The following is a 24,452-nucleotide window of genomic DNA, read 5'->3' as shown; positions in this document are numbered from 1 at the left end:
AGTCTCCTTCTCTGCAGGCATTCAAACCCCGTCTGGACGTGTTCCTGCGTGACCTGGTCTGGTGATCCTGCTCTGGCAGGGGTTGGACTGGATGAGCTTTTGAGGTCCCTTCCAACTCCTCATATTCTGTGATTGTGTGAAAAAAGTTGTTTACTGTGCACCGTCTCTCATCTGAATCTCTTTCTCTTGTTCCTGCGAGTGATCCCTGCACAGAGGTGGCACTGTGGGAATGAGTGAGATCAGCAAGCCCTGCATCTGTGTGCACATGCCTGCAAGAGGATGCTTTCAAATGCACCCTGGTGCTTCTCAGACACTAAAAATAGCTGCATTAATGGCGTGACAAGGTTATATACTTGCAGCCTGAGAATTTCACTCTGTCTCTGTATCAGGACTTCTTGGCGTCTGCAAAATTTCTGCCAAACATCTGTGCATGTTGTGAAGTTTAGATGAAGCTTGCTGGTGTGATAAGCTCCCTTTACCTTACCTCTCTTTACATGCTGCTCAGTTCTCCTTTTCATGAAGTTGGGGGTGTCCCAGGTTCCTTGCAGCTGCTTTCAACCACTGTGCAGTTCTGTGCTTGCTCTCTTTCCAGGAGAAGAGGGGTTTGTACCCAAAATGCCTGGAAGCTTTGTCTGTCTCATAGGAGAAGGTGGTGACTATTGTGTTCAGTAAAGGGAAGTTTAGGAAAGGCTGCGGCTTCCAGAAAGGGTACAAGAGGACCTTGATTATTCTGTGCAATTGTATCATTAACCACATCTTCCAGTAAGGGATGTGTGAGCCCAGTCTTACTGAGGGGTCCATGGAGGACAACAGCTGATACCTGACCAGGAAACCTTTTCTTGTTGGAGTATCATCATAGCAATAATACACTTGTCCTGCGAGTAAGTCTGGATTCAGCTGCAGGTTCCTTGCTGCGAGAACGTGCATCCATGCAACATTCCCTGGAGAAATAAAAGGGGGAGAGAAACAGGTATTCAGGAGGGGCTACATTTTCCTGTTTACTGTAGAATGAGTACATTGGATCTGCTGGCTTTGGTGCTGTGAAGTATGGAAAGCACTCATTGTGTTACTCAGCTGTGCTGTAGGGAGACTGAGTAGTTAATCCAGACCTTCAAGATTCTTTAAACCTCTGGTGTCCCCTTTGGGCTGGACAATTAATGTGCCTTGTGATACTGGTTCATGTGAAGCGAAAAGGCAGTGTTTCGTAGTGAGAGCAGGATGAATGGGAGGCAGTGCTCGAGGGTTTTATTCCTGACTCTGCTGTGAGCCTTTGAAGAAGTCACTTGATTTATCTAGGCCTGATTCGTCTCTAAGAGCATTTCCAAACTACTGTTATCTGCACTTTTGGAAAAAAAGACATGTAAGTGAGCTGCACAAAAATAACTGAAACCCGCATGATTTAATGGTGAGTTATACTTCCCTGAAATGCATTCAACACCACAACAAACTCTTTCTGTAGGTTTTGTGAGTAGTTTCTTGTGCTTGCTAAAATCAGTTATGTAGTACAGCCTTTTTTAAAGGAATTTTACAAGTAGTGTTAGTTTAATTTCTTCTAATGGAGAAGAAATTAAGTCTTTTCACACCAAAAAAAAAATTAAAAATATTGCCTGAATATCATTCTCTTCCCCCATTTATCCCTTGAAGCACTTACCTAGAAAAGGAAAGATTAAGTCTCTATCCATTTTTCCACTGACTTTTTTTCCAGTTATCTAAACAACATTCACCCTATGTGAATATGAGGGGAAATAAAAAAAAGAAAACCCTTCCCAGGAGAAAGTAGCATGTAAACAACTGTTTTAAAAATTCTTTTACCCAGGCTAAGTTTTGTGATTATAAGAATACTTGTGTGCATTCATCATACTCATGTCTCTCTCTTGGAAGATGATGGTTGAGCTGACGTGTAACACCCCCTGTGACGGAAACAGCCCGCTAGCACCACATGCAAAGAGATCAGTCATTCACTCACCCACGTATGTGTAGTTGCGCTCTGTGTTTTCAGGCTCTAGGTAGTTCAACACACCATTCCTGGCTTTGGCAAGCAAATACAACTCTTGAAGAAACGTTGCCTTCTCCCCATACACTGTGTTTGCACGGATAATGCATGCTGTGAGTTTAGCACCATTGCTCAGCTGTAGAATCAGGGAAGGATGTTAGCAAGTAGTGAATTCAGAGATAAAATCTACCACAGTGATCCTGGGAGTGTCAGATGAAGACTAAACCTGGGGAAATTTGGCTAGAGAAGTCAACCACAAGTGACAGGACAGCTAGGACCTGGTTTGGGTCCCTAAAAATGCAAGGAAGTGCATTTCATAGCACACCTGCACCCGTGTGGTTCTCACTGAGAGGTGTTGGATGGAAGGTGCTAGTGGCATTAACCCTTCTGCAGTTGTGACATATAAACAAGTCAACAACCAAAATCAGGTAGCAGAGGAAGCCATGGGAGAGAGCGGTGCTCCAGACAGTGATTTAGGACAGAAGTCTCATTTTATGTCTTTTCATCCTCTAGAACTCGTCTGTCTGCTGACCATACTGGGAGTCTAAAAAGACAAGCCAGCTAGCTTAGGTGGGTGACTGACTCTGGGTACACTCATATTTTTGATTCTAAAATCACTCAGGCATGTCTGAAAATCACACCTTTATGCAGTATGAATGAGGTGAACCTGGTTTCTTAGACCCTAATTTAACACAGTGCTTTCCAAAGGCATGCTGCTGGTGAAGTTAAAGCACATGCTCAAAGGGCAGCACCCTTTGATCCTGAGAGAGTTTGGCAGCTTCCTGATGATATGGCAATATCAGGCTTTGGTAAGCTTAGGGCAGTAAGGTTTATGAATCAAGTCAAAGCAGCACTTGGATACACACCACTTGAGCTGTCGGGTCTTCCTAACCTTCTCTCTCCTTTCACCCATCCCGTGCTGCAATACCAATGGTGCTACCATTGACTTTTGTACCTTTTTTCCATTGGCTTCCAATACAAGTTTTTCTGCCATGGCCTTTGTCTTCCCATAAGGCAGCTCCACTTCACCACTGTATTTGGTGTCCTCATTTCCTCTGAAATAAATTGTGAGAGATGGTGAGTGACCATGGAGTAGAGCACAGTGCTTGGAGACGTTTGTTGGAACATGCTTTACTCTGCAGTCCCTGCTCTCCAGGGATGTAGCTCTGGCACTGAGTTGTTAAGATCCTTGCTGCAGTTTGGGAGAAATAACACCTTCAGAAATACCCGGCAGTTCTGTGTGGTTAGGCAGAAGCAGTGTTAGAATAATAGAGTTATAGAATGGTTTGGGTTGGAAGGGACCTTAAAGCTTATCCAGTCCAACCCCTGCCATGGGCAGGGACACCTCCCACCAAAGCCCTGTCCAACCTGGCCTTGAACACCTCCAGGGAGGAGGCAGGTTTGCATGAGGGCGGTGATTTGGTTCCCAAGAGGTGGATTTGGTTTCGTCTAATAGCAATTGAAGGAAACAATGTTCTGGCAGGCAAATTAGAAGGCAGCAGAGTTACCTTTTTAAGCGACTCACAAGTGGCTGAATAAGGTGGAAAGAGCACAGGAAGATGGAGGGTGGGAAGACGAGAGCAGTCCTTTTGTTTTTTTGTTTGTTTTTTCATTAGAGGTAGAGCAAAGCCTCTCATGAGGTATAAACTAAAAGAAGCTGCTGCTTAATTTTCTCACTAAGTTGATTAGAACTGGGAGACATTGGCCAGTGATGTGAAAGAGCTGCTAGTGATCTCCTGGGAGACATACAATCAGTGGGTTTATGCTGGGATTATTGCTTCATCTCCCCTAGCAAATTACACTTGAGGGGAAGAGCAAAGAAGTAGACCCATAATTAAGGGCAAGCAGGGCTTGCAGCCATGCTGGGGGCACTTGGTTGCCCCTATGGAGGAAGACAATCTACTCCTCAGCCTCCTCACTTACAGCTGGAAGGAGGGAAGCCCATGGGTTCCAACATGTAATTGGCCTCACGGGCCCTGAAGTAATTCCAAGGTGACCCAAGAAAGTGGCTGTTACCCACCAGGTCACTTACATTTTGTCCCAGTGGTTCTAGGTCACTATTAGTTTGTTGCAAGATTTGCTTAAGCAGATTCAGTGAGCTCTGGAGGAGCTGGGAAGTGAAGAAATGTTGTTTGGTGCATTGGAAAGGACCATTCATGAAGACCATGTGTGCACTTGCTCCCCTGGTGTCATGAGTAGCAAGGATAAGCTCGTTCTCTCTACCCTGTGCACTGCAGGAGACTTTCTTCACATTTTGAAAATAATTAATTGATAGTTTGCTCTCCTAGAGAAATTTACCCTAGGCAAACACCAGACTCCACAGGCATGGGGTAACTCCCCACAGGGCAATACAAAATTATGCTCCTTTAGCAGATGGGGCTCGGGTGCACCTCTTGGAGAGTTAAGTGGCCTATGATGAGTTTATGCAGCAGATCTGCAGCAGAGGTCTTTTTGTCAAATGCTGGGCCTCTGGAGAGCAAGCTCCAACTCAGGCTCCATTGGGGCTGTTCAGCCTGCAGAAAAGATGGCTCTGGGGGACCTTATTGCACCCTTCTGGTCTCTGAAGGAGTCCTATGGGAAAGCTGGGGAGGGACTGTTTACAAAGGCAGATAGAGATTGAATGAGGGGGGGAATGGTTTTAAACTGGAAGAGGGTAGATTTAGAGTAGATATTGGAAAGAAATTCTTGCCTGTGAGGGTGGTGAGGCCCTGGCCCAGGTTGCCCAGGGAAGCTGTGGGTGTCCCCTCCCTGGCAGTGTTCAAGGCCAGGTTGGACGGGGCTTTGAGCAGCCTGGGCTGGTGGGAGGTGTCCCTGCCCATGGCAGGGGCTGGACTGGAGGAGCTTTAAGGTCCCTTCCAACGCAAACTGTTCTATGATTCTATGATATATAAAACGTGGATAATGCTGTTGCCTTTCCCTTGCCTGTTTGACAGTCTAGTATCTTGTGTGTCAGATATCCCAGCTAAGATCAGGGCCTTCTTTGCTGCAGCAACAGAAATAAATTGTCAGAAATGCAGCCTCCCTGCACACCCTGGGCTTTTATCACAAAACCCTCCTCCCCTTCCCTGTGCGCATGGGTGGTGAGCAAGAGACAAACCAGAAAACAAGCAAGACAAAAGAGTGATTGTGTGTGAGTTATTGCAAGCCTGGGAGAGGCCCAAGACAATTAGGGGGGTTATCTAGAAGTTCTAGTTTTAATTACCTTCTTTTTTAAATCCGAATTTATTTTTTGCCTTGCAAAGCTTTTAAAAAGCAGCAGCTTCACAAAGGGGCAAACCTGCCCACCGATCCTGAGCTGCAGAGCTCTGCTCGAGTTTGCCTTCCCCCACCCCTTTTGAAGCTCGGTAGTAACAAAGAGCTCAGCATAATGCTCTTACTTTTCAAAATGATCACAGATAACTGAACACTAATAAGACTGGAGCAGCATTGTCAGAAGGTATCTCAGCAGTGGCTGTCTCAGAGGGATTGAGACTGACAGAGGCATTTTCTATTATTGTCGGATGCTGAGGTGTGAGCATTATCCCTGCACCCATCACTCTGTCCAGAGACTAATCATGCTTTGTCTGTGTCAATTCCAAAGCACGTAAAAGTGAGTTAAATAAAATTATACAAGGAATGTTGGAGAAGGGGGAATAGAGAAAAAGGCAGGCAGACAGGATCACGGACTGTGAGGAAGAGCAGAACAGATTGGGTAGGGATGGGGGACATGTGAAGAGGAGGAAGGGGAAAGCTACATCACCTGTGCTTTCAGTCTGGAAAACAGAGCTGTGTTAGGATGCCTTCCAGTCTTCACTGGGCTCCCTATTGAGACAAGTGGTATAATTTCTTACTGGGAGTCTGATCCTTCTCTCAGTTTGCATTCTGTGACTTCCTTAGTGTAAAATCAGAACCACTGGACACTGAGGATGACTCTCTTAGGCTTTCTCACAGCATCATGGGAGAACCTGAGTGTGTTCTGCAAAATGAGTTAAAGGCGGTGGTGCTTTTATTTGCATTTGTGGTGGAGGAGGATTGGGAGGTGGTGGGCAGAGGATGTTCACGTGTAGCTCCATGAGCATCAGCCCAAATGGGTTTTTGCCTGCCCCCGCTGGTGCCATTATTACAAGCCAAAGGACTGTCCTCTCAGGCAAGATTTGGGATAGATTTTTCAATACATCTAATCACATCTCTCTCAAGTCAGAGGACTAAAATACTAACAAGGATGTGGCTATACCTACATTAATATTTAGATATGCTAATGACCAAATTCCATAGCTTTTCAGTGACACAGAGCCTCTAGTGCTCATGGTCCCGAGTGCATTGAGGTTTGTTGCTCTCTCGTGGATTTTTTGTAAGCCAGACATTTATTCTACAGATTTGGATACTTAAACTCTTTTCAAAACTACCGGCTTATGCCTTAGCTTACTTGTGACTATGAGATTTAGGCTCATAGGTCATTTTAAGTTATGTCTTAAGCAGCCTTTTTGAGCTAGGCTCAAATTTCTAGAGCTAAATGACTGAAGCCAGCTGTGTCCAGACTGGCCTGTAGAGATGAAACTTCACTTTGAGCCAGTTCCCCTTGCACACAAGTTTCCATGATTTGAGCAGTCTGTATGGCTACAACTGTGCTTGAAATCAGCAAAGAGCCTTACAGTGGCACATATCAGACTGCAGCTATCTCTACTTGACTTAAAATGTAACCTAAAATTTCAGCTCCTGTCCTTCAGAGATATCAGCGCAGTTCTCAAGGTGCAAGCACTGTTGCACCACAAGTACAAAAGGTATCCAGATGCTGAGTCCTGAGCAGGGGTGTCAGCTGACTGTGAAAGTCAATTCTGGATGTCAAAGATCCATAAGCAAAAAAGCCCTCCAAATCATAATTTTGACCACTGTCTTTGTATTGCTTCAAGTCCCACCTTTGCCACAGGAGGTTTTCTAAAGCTCTGCTGCTGCTTCTGGATCTGTGGGTCAGTCTCATAGGAGCCACATACAGAAGAGATGGGTTCAGAGTAATGTCCAAAAGCGTAAAGTCCAGGAGTCAGCCCTTGTAAGCATATTGCCAGGAAAAAAAGGATGCTGAGGGATAGAAGGGTGCAATTTGCAGGTCAGATCCAAGTCACAGAAGAGTGTAACTACACACAAATACTGCAGGGCAACTTCACACCAAATGCATCTGTCCCCTAAGACCATGTGGCCTACTAACTTTCTTCAGGGATAGTGCTAAAATAGTCTGTATACATTTTACCACATTCGACAATAGGAGCTGGGTACAGGCTTGCTTACCAGTTGCTACCAGTAGAGCATCACCTACCCTTTGGATTGACTCCATGTGAGGGGACAGGGAGAACTCTGACCCAACAGCAGGACACAACTTGACCTTATCACAAACCGTAAGCATCTGAGGCCTAATCTGAAACTGATCTTAGGGCTCAGAGAAGCAGCGCCTTACATATGGGGAGCAGACTGGGGGTGCAGCTGGGTTACACACATCTCAACCAACTCTCAATCAGTGGCATCCACTACTAGTCAAGTTTAGTTTGGGAAGAGCTGTGGTTCCTGAAAGTGAAAAGCAGCAAAGGAGGATTTTCAAGAACGAGAAGAGGAATTGACAGGAAGGGGAACACATATCTTCTGCTTTGTAGCCACAGCAAAAAAATCTTCATCTGGTTGCAGTTTCATTGCTGTTTAACTGGAAATCCAAAGTGATGGAGAAGATTTGCTTTGCCTTACCTGAACATGGGCTCATGTGAAGTATTGGGTCCCACTGCAGCAATGGAGCTCGTGTAGACGACATACGGGATGTTCAGGACACAGCAGGCCCTTAACACATTTTCAGTACCTGGTTGGCAGGTTGGGAAGGACACATATTAACTGCTTTGCCTTGTTTCCTGTTACACAAGTCAAAAGAGATTTCCAGGCCGGGGACTTTGGCTTGGAACTGATCCATCTTTTTATGGTTAAAAAGATGTAAAGCCACAGCTCATGGCTGCAGTTTCTCAGTTATGTTTGCACAGGAGTGGATGGTTTATAACATGAGAGCAGCAGTCACATCTATAGCTATAATGTGGTTTAACCTCTATGGCTATTGACGACTGACTTGACTTGGACTTCATAGTTGCTAACAAAAGGGAAGCCGACAGTTTGGCAAAGCAAAACTCCACGTTTTCCATCTTTTTTGATTTAGGGCAGACTATCAAATGGTGAATTGCAGCAATCTGGCAAAAGGAGTGGTGTTTTAGTTACATGTATTGCTCTGTAGAAGTTCTGCAGGATGACTATAGGGTGAAAATTATTGCAACAGGCTCCTGGTAGCTGCAGAACTTAAAATAAAATAGTGGGGATGGTTTACAAAGCATAGTTTGGTTTAAGAAAGGTTGTTCTGGCTGAACTTGTGGGTCAGTGTGTGTGGTTTTTGTTTGGTTGGGGTTTGGGGGGAGGGTGTGGGTTTAAATGACTCATGACTCTTCCAGGGATGGTTTTTGCATTCATTGTGATATTGATTCAAGTTGATTTTACAAGAACGTCCATGACAACAGCATAACCATGGTTGCATACTGAGGGCCTTCAGATCTGATAAGGCAGACCTTAAAGGAAGCCACTCATAGGGTAGGTTTCTGGAAATCTCCAGAATATACTATTTATACCTGGCTAATCAGGCTCTGCCCTTGAGCCTTGGTGCAGATCTTGCGTGGGAGGGCTTGTGATTTCTCCATTCTCTTTGTTGTTAAAGGCATATAGTCTGTAATTATCAAAGCAATCCTGATCTTAGGATAATTACAGAGGGCATGAATCAATATGAAGACCTAGTGGAAGAGAGTCAGTGTACTTCTCCATGAGCTGACCACAATATGTAAAGTCAACTGAGAACCGCTGTTGAGAAACACCACTGGAAACAGCTGAGTTAGAATCCATTCAGCTTAACAAAAAAGGGATTAAAAAGTCTTTAAGTGACTAGAAGGAAAAGGTAATTCTTGTAGAAGAGGGCTCTTCAATGTGCTCAACACGACTGTAACAGGATTCGGCAACCAGTGGTTCAAACAGAAAAGAATCAAAGCAGAAGATGCAAATTTTTGCCAGAAACGGTAATTAACCTTAGCCACACTAATATTCTTCAGCATTGTTAGGGCTTGCTGAAAGACATGATAGATAGCCCATTAACTTGCAGTCCTTAATTCTAAGCAAAAAGTCTTTTGAAAAGGCATCGTCCAATTTAGTCACAAATTGTTGGGCTTAAGGCAGTAATTGGATGTATTTCTGTGGCCTGAGTTACACAGAGCAGCCATCTAGAGGATTATACACTTGACCTCTCCTGACCCTATTCTTTTCCATTAAATATACAGCAGGCAAATAAAATTCAAATACAGATCACTTTTATAACTTTCACCTGCTCTGATTTTAAAAGAAAACTTTGCTGTCTCAATTTGAGATTTTGAGAAGTCCTAGTGAGGGCAGCAGCCTCATGTTAGGGAGGTCTACATGAAGCCATTCGAGGGGAGGCAGAAATGCAGATGTATTTGTCTGAAAAGAAGGCTCCCAGTAAGGCATCTCAAACTGTGCTCCTCGAAGAGACGCTCAGTCACACTGGAAAAAACGTTGGGTGTGTGGTTTTCTGGGAATGTCGCAAACATCTGCAAGAGGTTTTGTTTGCTGAATGGGGAAGTTGCCCAATGCTCCCTGCTATCAGTAAAAACCTCACTAGGCTGAAGTACCTTGTTCATAGCAAGCAGACAATGAAGAGGAAGATCTCACAAAGCCATTAAAAAGGCAGTGGGAACCCTCAGGCTCTGAATATTGTCAGTGTCCGTGCACAATACAGGCTCTTAAAAGCATCTGGTTTTGAAAACAACTACAGCAACAAAGAGAAGGATGGAATTTAAATGTTGCCCTTGAATGTATCAGCAAATGGGAGAAGCCCTAAGCAGTAATAGAGTTTGAGATATTTATAAAAAAATATATAAAATTCTTTCCTTGTGGTTAACTACTATTTTAGTGGCTAACAGCCTGAAGTGCCATTGGAATTGCTGCTGTAATGGGGGTTTCATTTTTTTTATAGCCTGTGCTTATTTCCTAGATTTATGAACAAATTTTCTTTAAGCAGATCTTGTACCTAACATGAAATCAGCTCATGGTGATAGGAGGAAAGTGTTGTGGAGCTCTCAGTTATACATGGCTTGTAGACATGTAATAGTTGTGAACTCTGACTATAACTAAAATAACATCACTCCCTTAATAGCGTGCATGCAGTTCAACTGGTATAGTCCTGCACTAATAGGTTTTACAGTTTATAGTGTAGATCCCTGGAAAAGCTATGCACTATCTAGAACAGGAGTTAACTTTTAATAGCTGTCCTTGTCACATACCAAAGAGTTTCTTACCACTATGGGCATGTTCTGAACCACCTCAGTACTATTAGTGGAAGTTACACCCTTGACCAGAATACCTATATAATAACTGGATCCAGATTTGACTTCAGAAGATGAAGCTTTAGCAGTGGAGAGGAGCAGCATGGCCTGTCCCGAGTGAGGACAGAGGGGCAAAGGCAGAAACCTTCCGGCTGGAAAGGAAAGGTCCCGAGCACCTTTCTCACCTCCTAGCAGAGTGGTGCATGTGAAATTCAGGGGACAAGCAAGCACTAAATCAGAGAGGATATGTTTGTTGTAACCTCGTGTGTGATTACACCAAGACATGTGAATTTAAGACTGTATTTAATTGCTTGTTTTAAAGAGCTTACCCTCAACATTGACAGCTCTCATTTCCCAGAAGGGCACAGTGTTTCTGTAGTCCACAATAGCAGCTGTGTGAATAACCACGTGAACCTCCTGCATGGCAGCAAGGAGCAGATTGTAGTCTCGAATGTCTCCTTTCATCACTGTCACAAGAGTGGAAGCTGGAGAAAAATAATGTAACTGTAGATGCAGGGGAAGAAAAAATACAAATCAGCATCCCCACCTTCCTGCAGCATGAGGATCCTGTTTGGAAATCTTCTTCTCTGCAGGGCAAGCTGAAGCACACTCTAACTAACTCCGCCGTTTGAATACATCCCATGAGAGGAAAATGCATCCCTGCTTTTGAGCCCCAAGAAGCCAGATCTGCACCTGCTCTAATGCAGCACAGCACTTCACCAGTTCACACCAACTGTGGGTCAGAATAACGGGGTCTGTCATTGCAAATCTCCAGTGTGCACCCAGGGATGGCACTGAGCAGAGGCGGGAGGCTTCTGGCCCAGAGCTGCAGCTGGTTACTGGGCTTGGACCAGTTATGTGTGAGTGAGTGAAGCAGCTGTGCTGGACAATTTCCTTCAGACCGGACTTTTAGAGCTTGCTAGAAATAACACTAGGCAAGTTCAAGGGACATTGCACAGAGCTTTATTTAAATTGCAAATAGTATAGATGGGAAGGGAAAATAATGTAACAGATTATAAAGTTTTATAGGAAATTCCTCCCTTTGAGCCATTTCAAAGTTTTTTCCACTCTTCTTTTTCCCTCTCTTCTTTTTCCCTTTCCTTCTCTCTCAAAATAGCTGTTCTAGGCATAGTTCCTGTTGGCATTACTGCTAATTTTCTTGCTTTGAGGCGGTGTTGTAACATTTAAGTGGAATTTTCCCCGTTTTTGTGTTCTGTAGTTGGGACTAGCTCAGCAGGAGGCTGGGGCTAGGAAGCTGTACTCCTTGGGGCTTTTGCACCAAGCCACCCAGCAGCAGCAGTCACAGGACTGCTTTGGGAAGGAGATGTCTGCTCTGCACTGGGCTGGCAGCTCCCTGGGTTGCCTCACACAGCCACAGGGTCAGGGTAGGGATTTCTGAAGGTTCATACAGATGGGCAGCTCAGGGAAGGGTCTGTGACTCCAGTCATGGAAGTGTTAGGATATGGAAACCCTCAGTGAACAACTGCCAGGACATGGAGATAAAAGAACAGGGTTATTCCTCACAAACTCAAGGGAGAGACAAAACCCAAAATAGTGGGCCAGCTGACTCAGCATTTGCTAAGCAGCATGGCACATAGGAAGAGGCATAAGTTTTACAAAAGGGTCAAACTGCTTTCTTAATTAGCATAACCAAAGTTTGATGGACTAGCTCATAGGCATTTTAATATTAGATTGATTTAATATTAAAGCACAAACTTGATTCAGCAAGAACAGAACAGAAAAAGAAGGAAGGCACTGCCCACATAGCAGAGGTAACACACATGTCTGGAGGACCAGAGCACAGAGGATGCTCCTCCTGCCACTGCTGCTGCTGCAAGTCTTTGCCAGTGCTGCAAGGTGAAGCAGGGTGCCAGCAGCCTCATGGCAGGGGGGTTTTGCTGCTCCTTAGTGGTGAGGGAAAGCCTGTAACCAGCCAGGTTGAAGTAGTCTCTTTCCCATCTCTTGTCTTACGTCAGCTGGTGCAACTGAGACTAGCAAGTGAATGGTGAGAGCTCAGTCAAAATCAAGGAGGATATGAGGCAACCAGGAGAAACCTTCAAATTGATATGGCCTGGGCTTTATCCAGGGCTACTAAAGAGGTGATCAATTACTTAGGTGATGGATGTCACTGCAGTTTTATTGCATTATTTTTATTGCATTATCAGCTACTCTGGAGAACTTTTGGGGGCTTCAGTAGAGCAAATGAAACATCTGTGCTTAGAAAGAAGGTAAAGAAGAGCCAGGAAATTGCAGAACATGCTGATTTCAACTCCAGAAAATTCAGGAACACACACTTAAACATGTGTGTGAGCACCTGTGGAATGATAAGGAGAATAGAAGCAACTGACATGGATTTGTCAAGAACAAATCAAGTCAGATAAATTTCCTTTGATCTTGTGACAAGTTAACAGGCTGTATGGATATTGTGGAATGAGTTGGTGTCACCTATCTTGATTTTAAAAGGGCTTTGGGAAAATCTGTGTTATACTCATAAGTAAGCTGGTAGAACATGGTCTATGTAAGCCACATACATAAGAGTGAGCACAAAGCTGGCTGAATTACAATTCCCAGGGGATTGCCAGCTGTGGTAGGTGGCTGCCCTGGGGCTCTCCTGGGCTTACTGCTGTATTTGAGTGCTGTTCTGGTTGGTTTTTTTTTAGTTTTCATCAAGAATCTGGCAGATTTGTTCATTAAATCAGCAGATAACATCAGACTGGGAAGGACTGAAGGTGAAAAGAAAGGTGAAATTTGATAAGGACAGAGAGAAGATGATGGGCTTACTAGGGAAGAGGTGGTGCGTCTCTGCAAAAGAGTTTGAATTGGGCCAGGGATGAGAAGACAAGGACTTAAATTGCAGATTTGACTGTACCAATAGCAATAGCCTGATGGTGCAGAAATAGGGTACCTGAGGTGCCTTGGGGACAGGACAGAAAACGTCTGTGGGGAAGGTTGTGGCTGAGCTGGTTCTGCCTTCGGGTGAAGGGACGGGGGGGCAAAGATTGGGATGCCCCTTCAGGGATGCTTCTGCCTGGCTTTTCTGTGATTTGCTGTCATGTTAGGCCACAAACCTCTCCTGCAGTACAGATTGTGGCAGCTCCTTAAGGTTTAAAGAGGTTTGGGTGGTTTTTTTTTCAATTATGGATGTTTTTAAGGCAATTGGCCACCTGAAGCCTAGGCAAACCAGTCTAGTGAGTCCATCTGCCTAGGAGGGAATTCTGATGGTGATATTTCCTTGAGAGGCTTATAACTTGCTTTCAGTGTATTTCCTTTTTATTGACATCTCCCAACAGAATTTTTTTTCCTTTCTCATCTGAAGCTGGCTGAAGGTTTGGGCAGTTGGAGAGAGGGGGACCCAGCCCACCATAACTGTGCAGAGCACCATGAGCTGCATTGGCTTGTGTGGGGTGAGTGTTCTTTAGTTCGGTAACACAGATTGCTTTTCCCTGACATAATCTCACTGTAGTCAATACTGGTGAAACACCAGAAGGCAGCTTTCAGAATATGATCAAATGGATGCATTTAATATCTTTGAACACGTTTACTGAGGCTCACCTCTTCCTTTTCTTTATGCACAGCACAGTAAGGCTACAGGTTTCTCTCAATTACTTCAGTAATTTATTTCAAAATATCTGCAGCAGATGCTGAGTTTGATTCTGCTATCGTCAGGATTTTTGGTTATTGTTCTCAGCACTGGTAACTGATTGGAGCAGTTCAGGAGCATGGTTTTTCTGTTCCTCTGCTGACAGTCAGACTGGTTGAGCAAGCAGGTGGCCAAGTACCCATGTCAGGTACTTGCTCTGCAACTGATCCCCAAGTCAGGACTTAGATCCTATCTGGGATACATCTCCTGGGGTTACACACTATGGATCTTTTTGCCTTGATTTAGTCCTGTGCTGAAAAACCTCTCTAGCTGGAAATTATTCTTCATACAGTCTGTTTAATACAGGTTCCTACCCAATGCCTGTAGCTGTGGCATCTCCAACGTAATACCAGCTGTCTTGACAGGGAGGGTTATGGTCGCTAAATAGAAGCTGACGCTCTTTTCTTACCTGTGGTGAATTTTTCTACTTCTTTTCTTGCTACTGAATCAAAAACTCTGACTTCTTTGATGTAGTCTTGTTGAGACAGGAGCTCGACGATCTTCTCCCCAATAAAACCACATCCTCCTGTCACCAGGTAGACCCAGGCTCTATCCATTTCTGAAGATGTTTTTTGTGGTTGAGAAGTAGAGAGAAGGTTGCTGCCAAGATCCTATCGTGCACTGTTAATCTCTCAGTCAGTATGTTTTCTGAACTAAGTCTAAAGTTTAACTGTCAAATAAGGTTACTGGCTGAACATTAACTCCATCCAGTCATATACAGACCAGGTTTTCACTGGCACAGTCCCACAAGCACTGTCACAGATGTACCAGCGCTACAGACAGGTCAAGTCTGGTCTCAGCCTTTCCATTCTGCCACGGTACACGTGATCAGTGGGGCAACTCCAGCTTCCCTTGCTATGTGGCCAGTCTCAGTCCAAAATTTTGATGTCAGAAGTTTCCCATCCTGGACAGCCCTTTCCCATGGGCTGGGTTGTCAGTTATTGTACCCGGACCTCTCTGGTTGCTGCGCAAAGGTGTTGTGGTCTAGAGATGTGCTTAGGGCAGCGACTTTCTAGTGTGAAGCTACCAAAACAAAAAAAAAGTTGTTCCCATGCACTAGTGAATTTGTACAGATTGTGTCGGGCAGCAGATCTGTCCTGAGCCACAGCGTGCACAATACAGGCAGGGCCAGGAATGGTCATCTGCATCTTTACAGTCACTAGCTTGACCAGTCTGATTATCTAGTATGGCTTTCCTGAATGAACTCTTCTTTGGTTAATTATAGTCATTGTTAAAAGAGTGCACTGTTGGTTTTTTTATCTGCCAGCTAATACACTTCTTCCTCGCTAGGCCTGGTAGCCCTTCTCTGGTTATGTACAACAGGCTGAAATGTGGAGAGCAATCTTGGAGCCATTTGTACTCTAGTGTTAAGGTTTATCTGGCTTTACAAAGTAAGCTGTATAGCAACTTGCTGCTGAGCACGTACTTAATGAAGAGTTAAGACAGTGTTCAAAGAGTAACTGTGCTTTGTTTGTGTGTATATGTGTGTGTGTGTGAATATATTATTTTTTTAATCAGCTCCTGCTAGAAATTCCAATAACTCTACTATTGATTTTTCTTGTGCTGTGTTAAGCGTTAGGAAAAGCGCCGTTTCCCCTTGCTGTGATTACAATCAGTGGCCATAATAGCCCAGAGACCATATGGGCCTGATGCTAATTTGGTGCTTGGCAGGCCAAGACAGCCACAGACGTCCCGATAAATTAATTTAGCCTTTTATCCAGCAACTCCCAATCTGTACAGTAGTGATTAACAGAACTGCCTTCCCTCAGTGGACTTTTTGCAAGGATAAATATATCAGTTGGAGGTATTAGGCCACAAAAACCAAGATAAATACATCCTGAGAGACCCAGAGAAGTGCTGCATGGGAGTGTTTGGCATCAAGTAACCTTGAGTATGTCCTCATCAGTGATGCAAAAAAGCTGTATGAAGGAGAGGCCTTGACACTGTGGACATTTCCCAGTGTTTACAAGACTCAGCCTTTGCTAATATTGGTATCTGCATATCTGCAGTGTAATCTGATCAGTAAGGGAAAAAAAATTGGCTGCAATTTATGTATCTCCTGTTTTTGTTAGGATATAACAAAACAAGTTCAGAAACCAAAACTGTCATGTCTGACAGAAACAGCCCAGGCCCTCTCCTACAGCCAAGGCCCACGCTGAGTAAAGCCTCCCTTTGCAGAGATACCCACCTCTCAGTTGTTCCCATGGTAGGCAGGTTAAAAAAAGAAAAAGTCCCTACCCACATCCTCTGCTGACATTTGAATTGTCATAAGGTGATGATGGGGGGGTAAATTTAGAGAAGAAGTGAAGAGTGAGGCTGCAGAGGCACCAGGGGATTGCAGGGAGGGGGCCCCAGCAGCCGTTGCTGTCTTACATCAGCCAATGTGACTTCCTTGAGCTGTAAGGAAACTTTGGAGGAAGTGAGGAGAGTTGCAAATAACAACAGAATTTATGCTCTTAAGCACTGCACATTTCTTTCTCTGGATCGTTTCCCTGTCACGCAGCCTGCAGCGGCCAGCCCATCCTCGGAGTGCCCTGGCTGAGCCAAGGGAAAGCTGTGATCCCTGCGTCTGTGCTGGAGTCAAACTCCTGGAGGAGCGGGAGGGCTGCTCCTGTAGGAAGAAGCTGTCAGATCCAGGTAGTGCCTTGCTCTGCAATGCAAAGTGAGGTGCTCAAAGCTGACATTGCTCCCAGACTGCCCTAGGCTGCTTTTGGAGTTAAATGCCTCACCAGGAAGTCAGGATGTGCCCCTGAATTTGGTTACAGTGGCTGGGAATGCAGAGTAGTGACTAAGTGCATCCTAGAGACAAATCTCAAACCTCTGAGGTGGCAGTCGTGCTTGCTGAAGCAGTCTAGCACTAGCTGCAGAAGAGTCAGTCCCATCGTGGGCACGGATGCTGCCAGATTTGGCTTTGGTTAGCGAAGGCCCTTTTTTTGCCCTTCTGCCCCACGGAAGATGACCAGAAGCAGGGTTTTTATGCAAAACCTTGTTTTTTTTGAGAGACCTGCAAACATATAGACAGGGACAGTTAAGACAGCAGGAAGGAAAGTCAGACACCCTAATTTCAGGATGCAGTTTGCTTGAACTTGCTCTGAACTTTGTGAACACAGGACACGTGCTGTCGCACTCATTTACAGTAAGTTTATTTCTCAGTGCATTACATGAAAGGTCTTTGGTATTCGTGGGTTCTTGAATACGGTTCCCACTCTGCTCTGTAAGAAAATGCTGAATACAAAACATTTCATATACAGTAACAAAACTCATAGCAAATAAAGAGAAATAGATATTTTTGAACAATAACATAGCAATATGAAAACAGGTAAGTAACCATGCAAGAGGTGGAACAAACAGGTTGTGTTTACAACAAACGTTACAGCCTGTCACAAATGAGTTCATCATGTCAGATGAGATTTATTCTTGCTCTAAGTTAAGAAATTACACTTGATTGCAAGATACTGCATATGGCTGCCCCACAAAAGACCGAATGGTTGTAAACCTTATTACAATGAGAGAAGCTGGGACCATTTGCACACATACGAAACACACAGATATAAATAAAAAAATACTGTGTAAAATAACTAGTGAAAAAGTCAACATTTCCTTGTATGGATAGGAATGTGCTTTGTGGACAATTATAGCACCTTTGAATTGCTTGGTTTCAATGCAGTCATAGAAACTAGGAGTAGTTTAAACCCCTCTACCACCAGACACCAGAATGGAATGTAATCTTGAGTAAGACAGAGGCTGTAAACATGGAGGAGAATGGCTTTCCAATAAAACATAAGGGCAGGAATTCCAGAAGCTGAATGTATTTTAGAGGCCTTTTACACAGTGGTCAGGTTCCTACATTAAAACAGTTCATCGCAGAGGTGGATTAAACCCCATCCCCAGAGCCAACCTCTCAGAAACCACTTGTGAGCTGCCCGCTCTGCTCCACAGAAAGCAGCAACAGTCTGTGCTAGCTGAAGAGCTGATCTGATTTTTATGGCCTGTTTCTGTGAAAGTTGATGGCAAAACTACTGTGGAGCTTGGCGGGAGCAGGTGAGGGCTCTTCTCGCTAGTTTATTCCCATTTCCCTGCGTTGCTCTCCATTCTTTACAGTAAGTGCAAATTAGGTACTCGACAGAGAAGCATTCTTCACCTCCCAGGAGTCCCAGATTGCTGGTGAACATCAGGGTGCACGACTTGCAAAGATTTTGGGTTGTGCAATGTGCTGTTGCTGCTTCTGGTTAGCTCAAGGCAAGGAAAATGCTTTAATACTACCAGAACAGATCCAAGTGAAAAACACATTGGAACTCAAAGAAACATTTAAAACTTCATAAAAGTCTTAGGAAAAAAAAAAATGGCAAAGAACACGCTATGGTATTGCACAGCAGAAAAGTAAGATAAAGCACTAAACATCTCAATTAAAATATATTTCTAAATGAGCACGCATTCAAAATAAATCCACTCTCTACGTTACATAGACATGGCAAGATGCATTATATGCCCTGGCTAAACTGAATCTTAGTGTCCTGCCTAAGATGGAAAATGTGGTTGGAGTAGTTTGCTGAGTCACGGATATCATTAATGTCAGCGTGTGAGGCTGCGTTCACCTTTAAATATCATTAAACTGGGGTGCACAACAGTGCGGGCAAACCTTGTGTAAGTAGAGAGGAATGAATCCCCAGCTGAGAGAGAAAGGCCATTGGTATAATCCTATGGTCACCCAAATTAAAGATACAGTACCGCATAAGAGAGGTGTAGCTAAATAAAGCAAGAAGTGTGGGGAGAAAAAAAATACATAGCTCATACAGAAATCTGGAAAAGTCAATAACTAAAATGGTTGCAACACCATTCATTGCAAACAATTTCCATTAAGATTCCTTTCATCTTGCTAGGAATTTGTTTTAAATAATTTAAAATCCAAAATCTTAGTCACGATGAAAGACTTGAAGAGAGTACTCAACAAGCTAATGCAATGAATGCTTTGAATTCAGGAAGACGAACTTGGAGGAAGAAAAATTTCTCTTTTAATTCAGTGTGAAGGCTTCAAAATGTCAGGGAAGTGAAAACAGCCCTATTGTATGTCCTCTTCCCCAAATTCAACCCCGTAGCTACAGGACCAGTACAACCAAATTTTGCCATTTCCCTTTTTGAAGATTACTTTGGTTTTGTTTAGTTCCTGAAACTGCCACTTTCTTAATGCAGACAGTGACTACAGCTAGCACAAACCTGCCCAGTGTACACATCTAGACTGAACTGGGATTTCTCCTCAGTCTTCAGGGCCTGATTTTCCAACACCTACTGGTAGGCATAAGGGGTTATGTCCTGAAGGCCACCAGCTGTGTCTTTTAATGTCCGTGCGATCAAGACCAAGATGGTCCCTATTCAACAAAGAGGTAACAAAGTAATTCTCAATTCCCACATGGTAATCAGCCTGTAAATGGGAAAACATATTTTTTGCACATTTAATTCTTAAATGGAAAGATGATTCCAAGACTCTGTCAGAACAGAGGGACAGAGGCACTTCAGTCATTTGCTAAACGCTGAAAAGCTGAGCTGTTTGTAGTTGTGTTTTTAGGCTGGGAGCTGGTTGCCAGCCACCTTTAAGACACTGATTCAATTCAGCACCATTTAGATACATACTGTCAGTCAGTAGAGTTAGCACTGGATTAAGAGTCAGGGCTGGATTTAAAACTAAGATGTATTCAGGAGAATTTATTTCATTTTCCCAAAAGGATCATGAATACCGGACAACTGCTTGAGGTGGGTAACCTGCTTGGCTTGGGCAGTTTTACTTGTTTTCTAAATCACGTGCCAGCTGTGATGCAGAGTACAGGCAGGGAACGTAATGCTGGAGCCTGAAGCATCTGCTCTTGGCAATGCTCTGCATTCGCTTTAAATGTTGGGAGTCTTGGGGAAAGGAAGCACCTGCTCATTCCTTGCCTTCAGCTCCCCAAACTTCTGTAATGCTTTGGGCTTGTTTCTTTGACATGTCCACAGGAAAACCTGAACACAGGGAAGCACAACCTGAACTATGTGGGTTGGCAGCTGAATGAGCTCCACCATGGGCATCAGCCTTGCAGCGCGAGGGTTCAAAAGCAGGGCAAGTAAATGCATTTACTGCAGCCTCTGAGCCAGCTTAAACAAAAGCAGTTTATATTTAGCTGGATAGCGGTACAAAGCTTCTGTACGAGGACAGGTTTCTGATGCCTGCTCAGCATCACTTAAATCTTTTCACCTGTTTTGAGAGGGATGGTTGGGTTTCTAAAGAACAGGGTCAAATGAAGACAGATAGTGAATTCAGTCATCCTGAAGTAGCTTCTAATCTATTTACTTCTGAAAAGATAATGCTTTTCAGAGAACAGATTTGGATGTTCTGATGTCTCTGTAGGTCTACAATGTTTACTGTGTATATGGAAAGTTAAGTTACTGTGCGGCTAATGTTGGGCTGGCAGAGCTCCTCCATTTTAAGCCTCACTTCCAGTGTACCACATGCTTCTGGTTTTGCCTTGGGAAAATCACTATGGGTGACAAGGGCTGCTGAATCCATGGACCATGTAGTTCCTGGTCTTTGCAGCAGCTTCTGTAGCAGTTCACTTTGCCTTTTTCAGCCTGCTGTATCTTACACTAGGAACCGGACGGAATGTGACCAATTTACCTGACTTACGCCATAAAACGTCAAACACAAACTCAATGTGCTCACTTTCAACTTGGGCTGAGTCTAAAAACTGCCAGAATAGCATGGAGGGGGTTGTTAAAATGAAAAAAAGTAGTACCACCATTGGTTCTGTTGATTGGTCTCACCCTTTCTAACGCCACTGTCTACATGAATGACATCAACTTGTCCGATGCGGTTTGCACAGCAGGTGTAGTGATTCGTTTGTCACTGAAGGACAGGTTCAACTTCTCAGCCCTGGAGCTGGGACTCCCTCCAAAATAACAAGTTATTGCAAAAAGTAAAATTACTTCCTATTTAACTCCCAGTGCAAGATATGGTCTTGACAAGACCAATTCCTTAGGTTGTGGTTTGTTACTACATTGTCTCCAGATTCAGATTGCAAGGATTAACTCACAAGACAAAAATGAAACAGAATGAAAACATTTTTGCTTATTCATGTAGGATTAAGAAACTATTGCAAAATATCATTTTCTGTGAATAGTTACTGCTACTACTTAATTATCTCTGGATGTACACACAAACTGAACACAATATGGGAAAATCCTTGCACAATTCCATCATATCTCGTACAAACTGCTCTACATTTGCACAGAAACAGTCTAATTTCACTGAAAATAGATAGAAAGTAAATGTTGCCATGAATATTTGCATCAATAGTCCTTACTTAGCCAACTATGCGTAGAAATAATGCCCCTCACATGCAATTAGTAACATGAAAAGCCAAGATTTTGATGCTGAGAGTCCAAAAAGTAACCAGAATTTTCAGAATTAAGAGTTTTAAATATTCTTTGAATTTTTCAATTCCTTTGCTTAAAAGAAATCCTTGCAGGTCATGCTTTAACAGCCTGTGGAAGTGGTACCTCCACCTGGAAGGCAGCATGATTCCACCACATCAAATAAAAGCAGATGCCACCAACTCTACCAATGGACAAGGCTAAGGCTTGGCTTTGAGTCTAGACCAGGCTGATGGTCTCAGCTAGTTACACAGTGCTTTAACTGAGTAACTTTCAAAAGCAGTGAGGAAACAAGGGGAGGATTAAACTCTTGAAAGACAGTCAGGAGGTGTCATTTCTGTAGACAGCTTCTGAACATACCTGCCATCTGGTATTCGGAAGGCAAAACAACAAAATCAAGAAAACTGTTCATAAGACCCCCCCTCTGAGCTATGGATAAGACATTCCCTGCAATAAGGGCGTAGTATTGGCCAGGTGAGGAAACCCAGTTGCCAGTACTGCAGCCTCCTACCCACTTCATTTGCACTCTGCAATTATGCAATGGGATACTGTATCTTTAACTGGTGAAAGGTACAGAGACCACACAGATACTCCTACTTCATTCGATTGCTTCTCCTTCTAGCTTCACTGTCATCCAGCAGTGAAAAGAGCATCTGGTAGGCCTGTGGCTGCTGGGGTCCTCCACGTTTGATCTTGATGCTGGTTCGCAGAGGGGAGCCCGGGATCACATCTTGTCCAGAGCCTGGCTCAATGGAAGATAAAGAGTCTGTAAGGAGAGAAAGTCACGGGAGAGCGCTATTTAAAAGGGGAGGCTAAGGAAAGTGTAAATGGGCCCTTCTGAATGATACCTCTCCTGGAAGAAGTGGTGTCCTTCCTCTTGTCTTTCCATCCAGCAAGCAATCGTGGAGCTATGTGCTTGCTGCCATTGCACAACTATTGGAATATTAGGTCTTTTCCCTCTGCTGTGTCTAAACTCTTTGGGGTAGACACTCACCCTGCACACAGCCCAGCAAGGTCCTGTTCTCATCTGTAATTCCATTTATAAAGCACCATTCTTTTATTGATCATAATTTACCTGGGCTATAGCTGTTACTCAGCATTGCCCAAAGACTCCTGTTAGTGACGGATGAGGCCAAGTGCTCAGCGGGCAGTGATGCTCCTGGGAGGTTTAAGTACCATATCACTACTTGTAAGGGAGGACATTTTGAGGCACTGAAAAGATTGAGTGAAAGGCTTGATCCACCCAAGGCTACAGCCAAATTAGGAATAAAGGTGGGAATAAATATTAGCTGTCCATTCTCTCTGCATGCCTCATGGCGACACACACCTCTCATCCCACAGCATCCTGCCCTACGAAGCTAAACAGACATTTGACTATGGCCACTCTTCTCTTTTCCCAGCAGTCAGCAACAGATGCTGATAACTCGATGTTGCCTCATCGTTGTTAACACCGCAAGTTTCTTCTTCTTTTTGCCTCCAGAGATGGACGTTTGCCTGCCGAGAGCACAACCTCACAAGCCAGACACCCACCCTCAGTTTGAGCTCACAAGGCTGCATTTCTGTTTCAAGGGAGCGTTTGGCTGCCAGAGGATTTGTGCTGCATTCACTGGAAGTAAACGCTGCCAAACAATTTGGGCTTTCACGTGTCCTGCTATCTGCAGTTTGCTAGGCCAGATAATCTCAAACTGTCTTCCCACTGCAGATGAGAGGTTTGGTTCCTGGTATGGTTTGCCTTGCTGCTTGGGTGGCTGTGGTTTTGGAAACCGCACTGATTGTGGAGTTTCCTGGGAAAATGAGAGCATGCGATTGACATTTCTGTGTGGGTCTGATGCTGGGCTGAGTTGGGCTGCCCAGGAACCTGTGGTCAAATCCTTAACACCTACAGTGGGAACATAACCAGGGAGTTGGTGCTGGGTGACTTAAACCCATGTGGTGCCTTTAAGTGCAGGGAAGTCTGAGCACAAGTAAGTTCTGTTTTGTTACGACTTTTTCTGTTGGCTTTTTTTAACCATATACACACATACAAGGATGAACATAACTGCACAAGGATAAAATGCCTCACTTTCCAAGTTCTCTTTCTAAACAGTATTTTTGTAGGGCCTAAAATATGTCTTAAGTTAAAGCATAGTATTATCTCAAAAGCACAGAGTAAAAAGATAATTATCTATTGGATAAAAACCGAGCTATTTAAAGTCATACTAGATAGGTGTTTAAATATGGCAATAACTACACTGTAAAATTAAAAAACATCAATTTTTGCAGATGCAGTTACGCTAGTATAAAAGTATACGTAGGTATAAATAACTCATCTTCATCCCAAGCAATAACAGAAAATACATTTATGTCAGTAATGTTTTGCCGAAATTACTGTTTCAAAAATAACAGCACCACATAACCATAACACTCGTGTTGCTGCTGTATTGCCAGATAATGTAAAAAATAGGTAAAGCAGGGAGTTCTGCAGGGGCAAAGTTGTGTGAATCCCCCAGTCCTAGCCCCAGTGTTGATACAAGCTTCCTGAAGGGCTTTTTTTGCATTATACTGGTATAAATGAAGGTACAAAGTAAAAGATAATGGAGGGCCAGGCCCAGGCTCCTGTAAATACACTGCACTGTGCCTAAGGATGGGGCTCCCGTTCCCCTCGTATCCGGAGAGCACCCTGGCTGGGCATGGAGTGCTGCCTGGGTCATCTAGTGGGCATCTTCCTGATACCTCTACCACCTCAAAGCAAAACAGCATAAAACCATCTCTTCCTGCTCTTGGTCTATTAAATCCAATGAAAATATGAAGCAAACTAAGATTAATGAAGAGGTAAGGTCAGGGTGACTGTGGTTAAGTCATGGGTTTGTGATTCATGATTTCCCGAAAAGCTTAAGCTGTTGCTGCCTATTGCTTTTGGAAATAGTACTTCAGGCTTCTAAAAGACCCAAGCCAGTTCAGCCACACAACATAGCACCATGCACTCACACTAGTTTGGCTTTGAAATGCCCAACAGCATTTTCATTTTAGCACTGCACTGGCTCCAGAAGGGGCTCGTGGG

The 24,452-nt window shown here is 43.9% G+C and overlaps 1 protein-coding gene across 1 annotated transcript; it reads right to left on the bottom strand.

The window, feature by feature from the left end:
* Positions 1 to 501: 501 nt before the first annotated feature.
* Positions 502 to 14,640, bottom strand: HSD3B7 (hydroxy-delta-5-steroid dehydrogenase, 3 beta- and steroid delta-isomerase 7). The gene is made up of 6 exons (XM_010185830.1): positions 14,424 to 14,640; positions 10,704 to 10,859; positions 7,703 to 7,811; positions 2,949 to 3,048; positions 1,967 to 2,129; positions 502 to 941 (listed from the first exon to the last, which is right to left on the bottom strand). The coding sequence occupies exons 1-6, from the start codon at positions 14,569 to 14,571 to the stop codon at positions 502 to 504; spliced, it is 1,116 nt and encodes a 371-aa protein (XP_010184132.1). The 5' UTR covers positions 14,572 to 14,640.
* Positions 14,641 to 24,452: the final 9,812 nt, after the last annotated feature.

The sequence above is a fragment of the Mesitornis unicolor genome, unplaced genomic scaffold (genome assembly GCF_000695765.1).
Source record: "Mesitornis unicolor isolate BGI_N332 unplaced genomic scaffold, ASM69576v1 scaffold6546, whole genome shotgun sequence".
Classification (NCBI taxonomy): Eukaryota; Metazoa; Chordata; class Aves; order Mesitornithiformes; family Mesitornithidae; genus Mesitornis; species Mesitornis unicolor.
Note: the sequence above shows the minus strand (reverse complement) of the source record. Positions and strands in the feature narration are given on the sequence as shown.

Excerpts from the sequence above, each read along its gene's own strand:
- HSD3B7 (XM_010185830.1), bottom strand. The coding sequence starts at position 14,571 with ATGGATAGAGCCTGGGTCTACCTGGTGACAGGAGGATGTGGTTTTATT. Across the intron at positions 2,130-2,948 it reads TGGAAGCCAATGGAAAAAAG|CTGAGCAATGGTGCTAAACT; the intron begins GTACAAAAGTCA and ends CTGATTCTACAG. Across the intron at positions 942-1,966 it reads GCGCAACTACACATACGTGG|GGAATGTTGCATGGATGCAC; the intron begins GTGAGTGAATGA and ends TTATTTCTCCAG.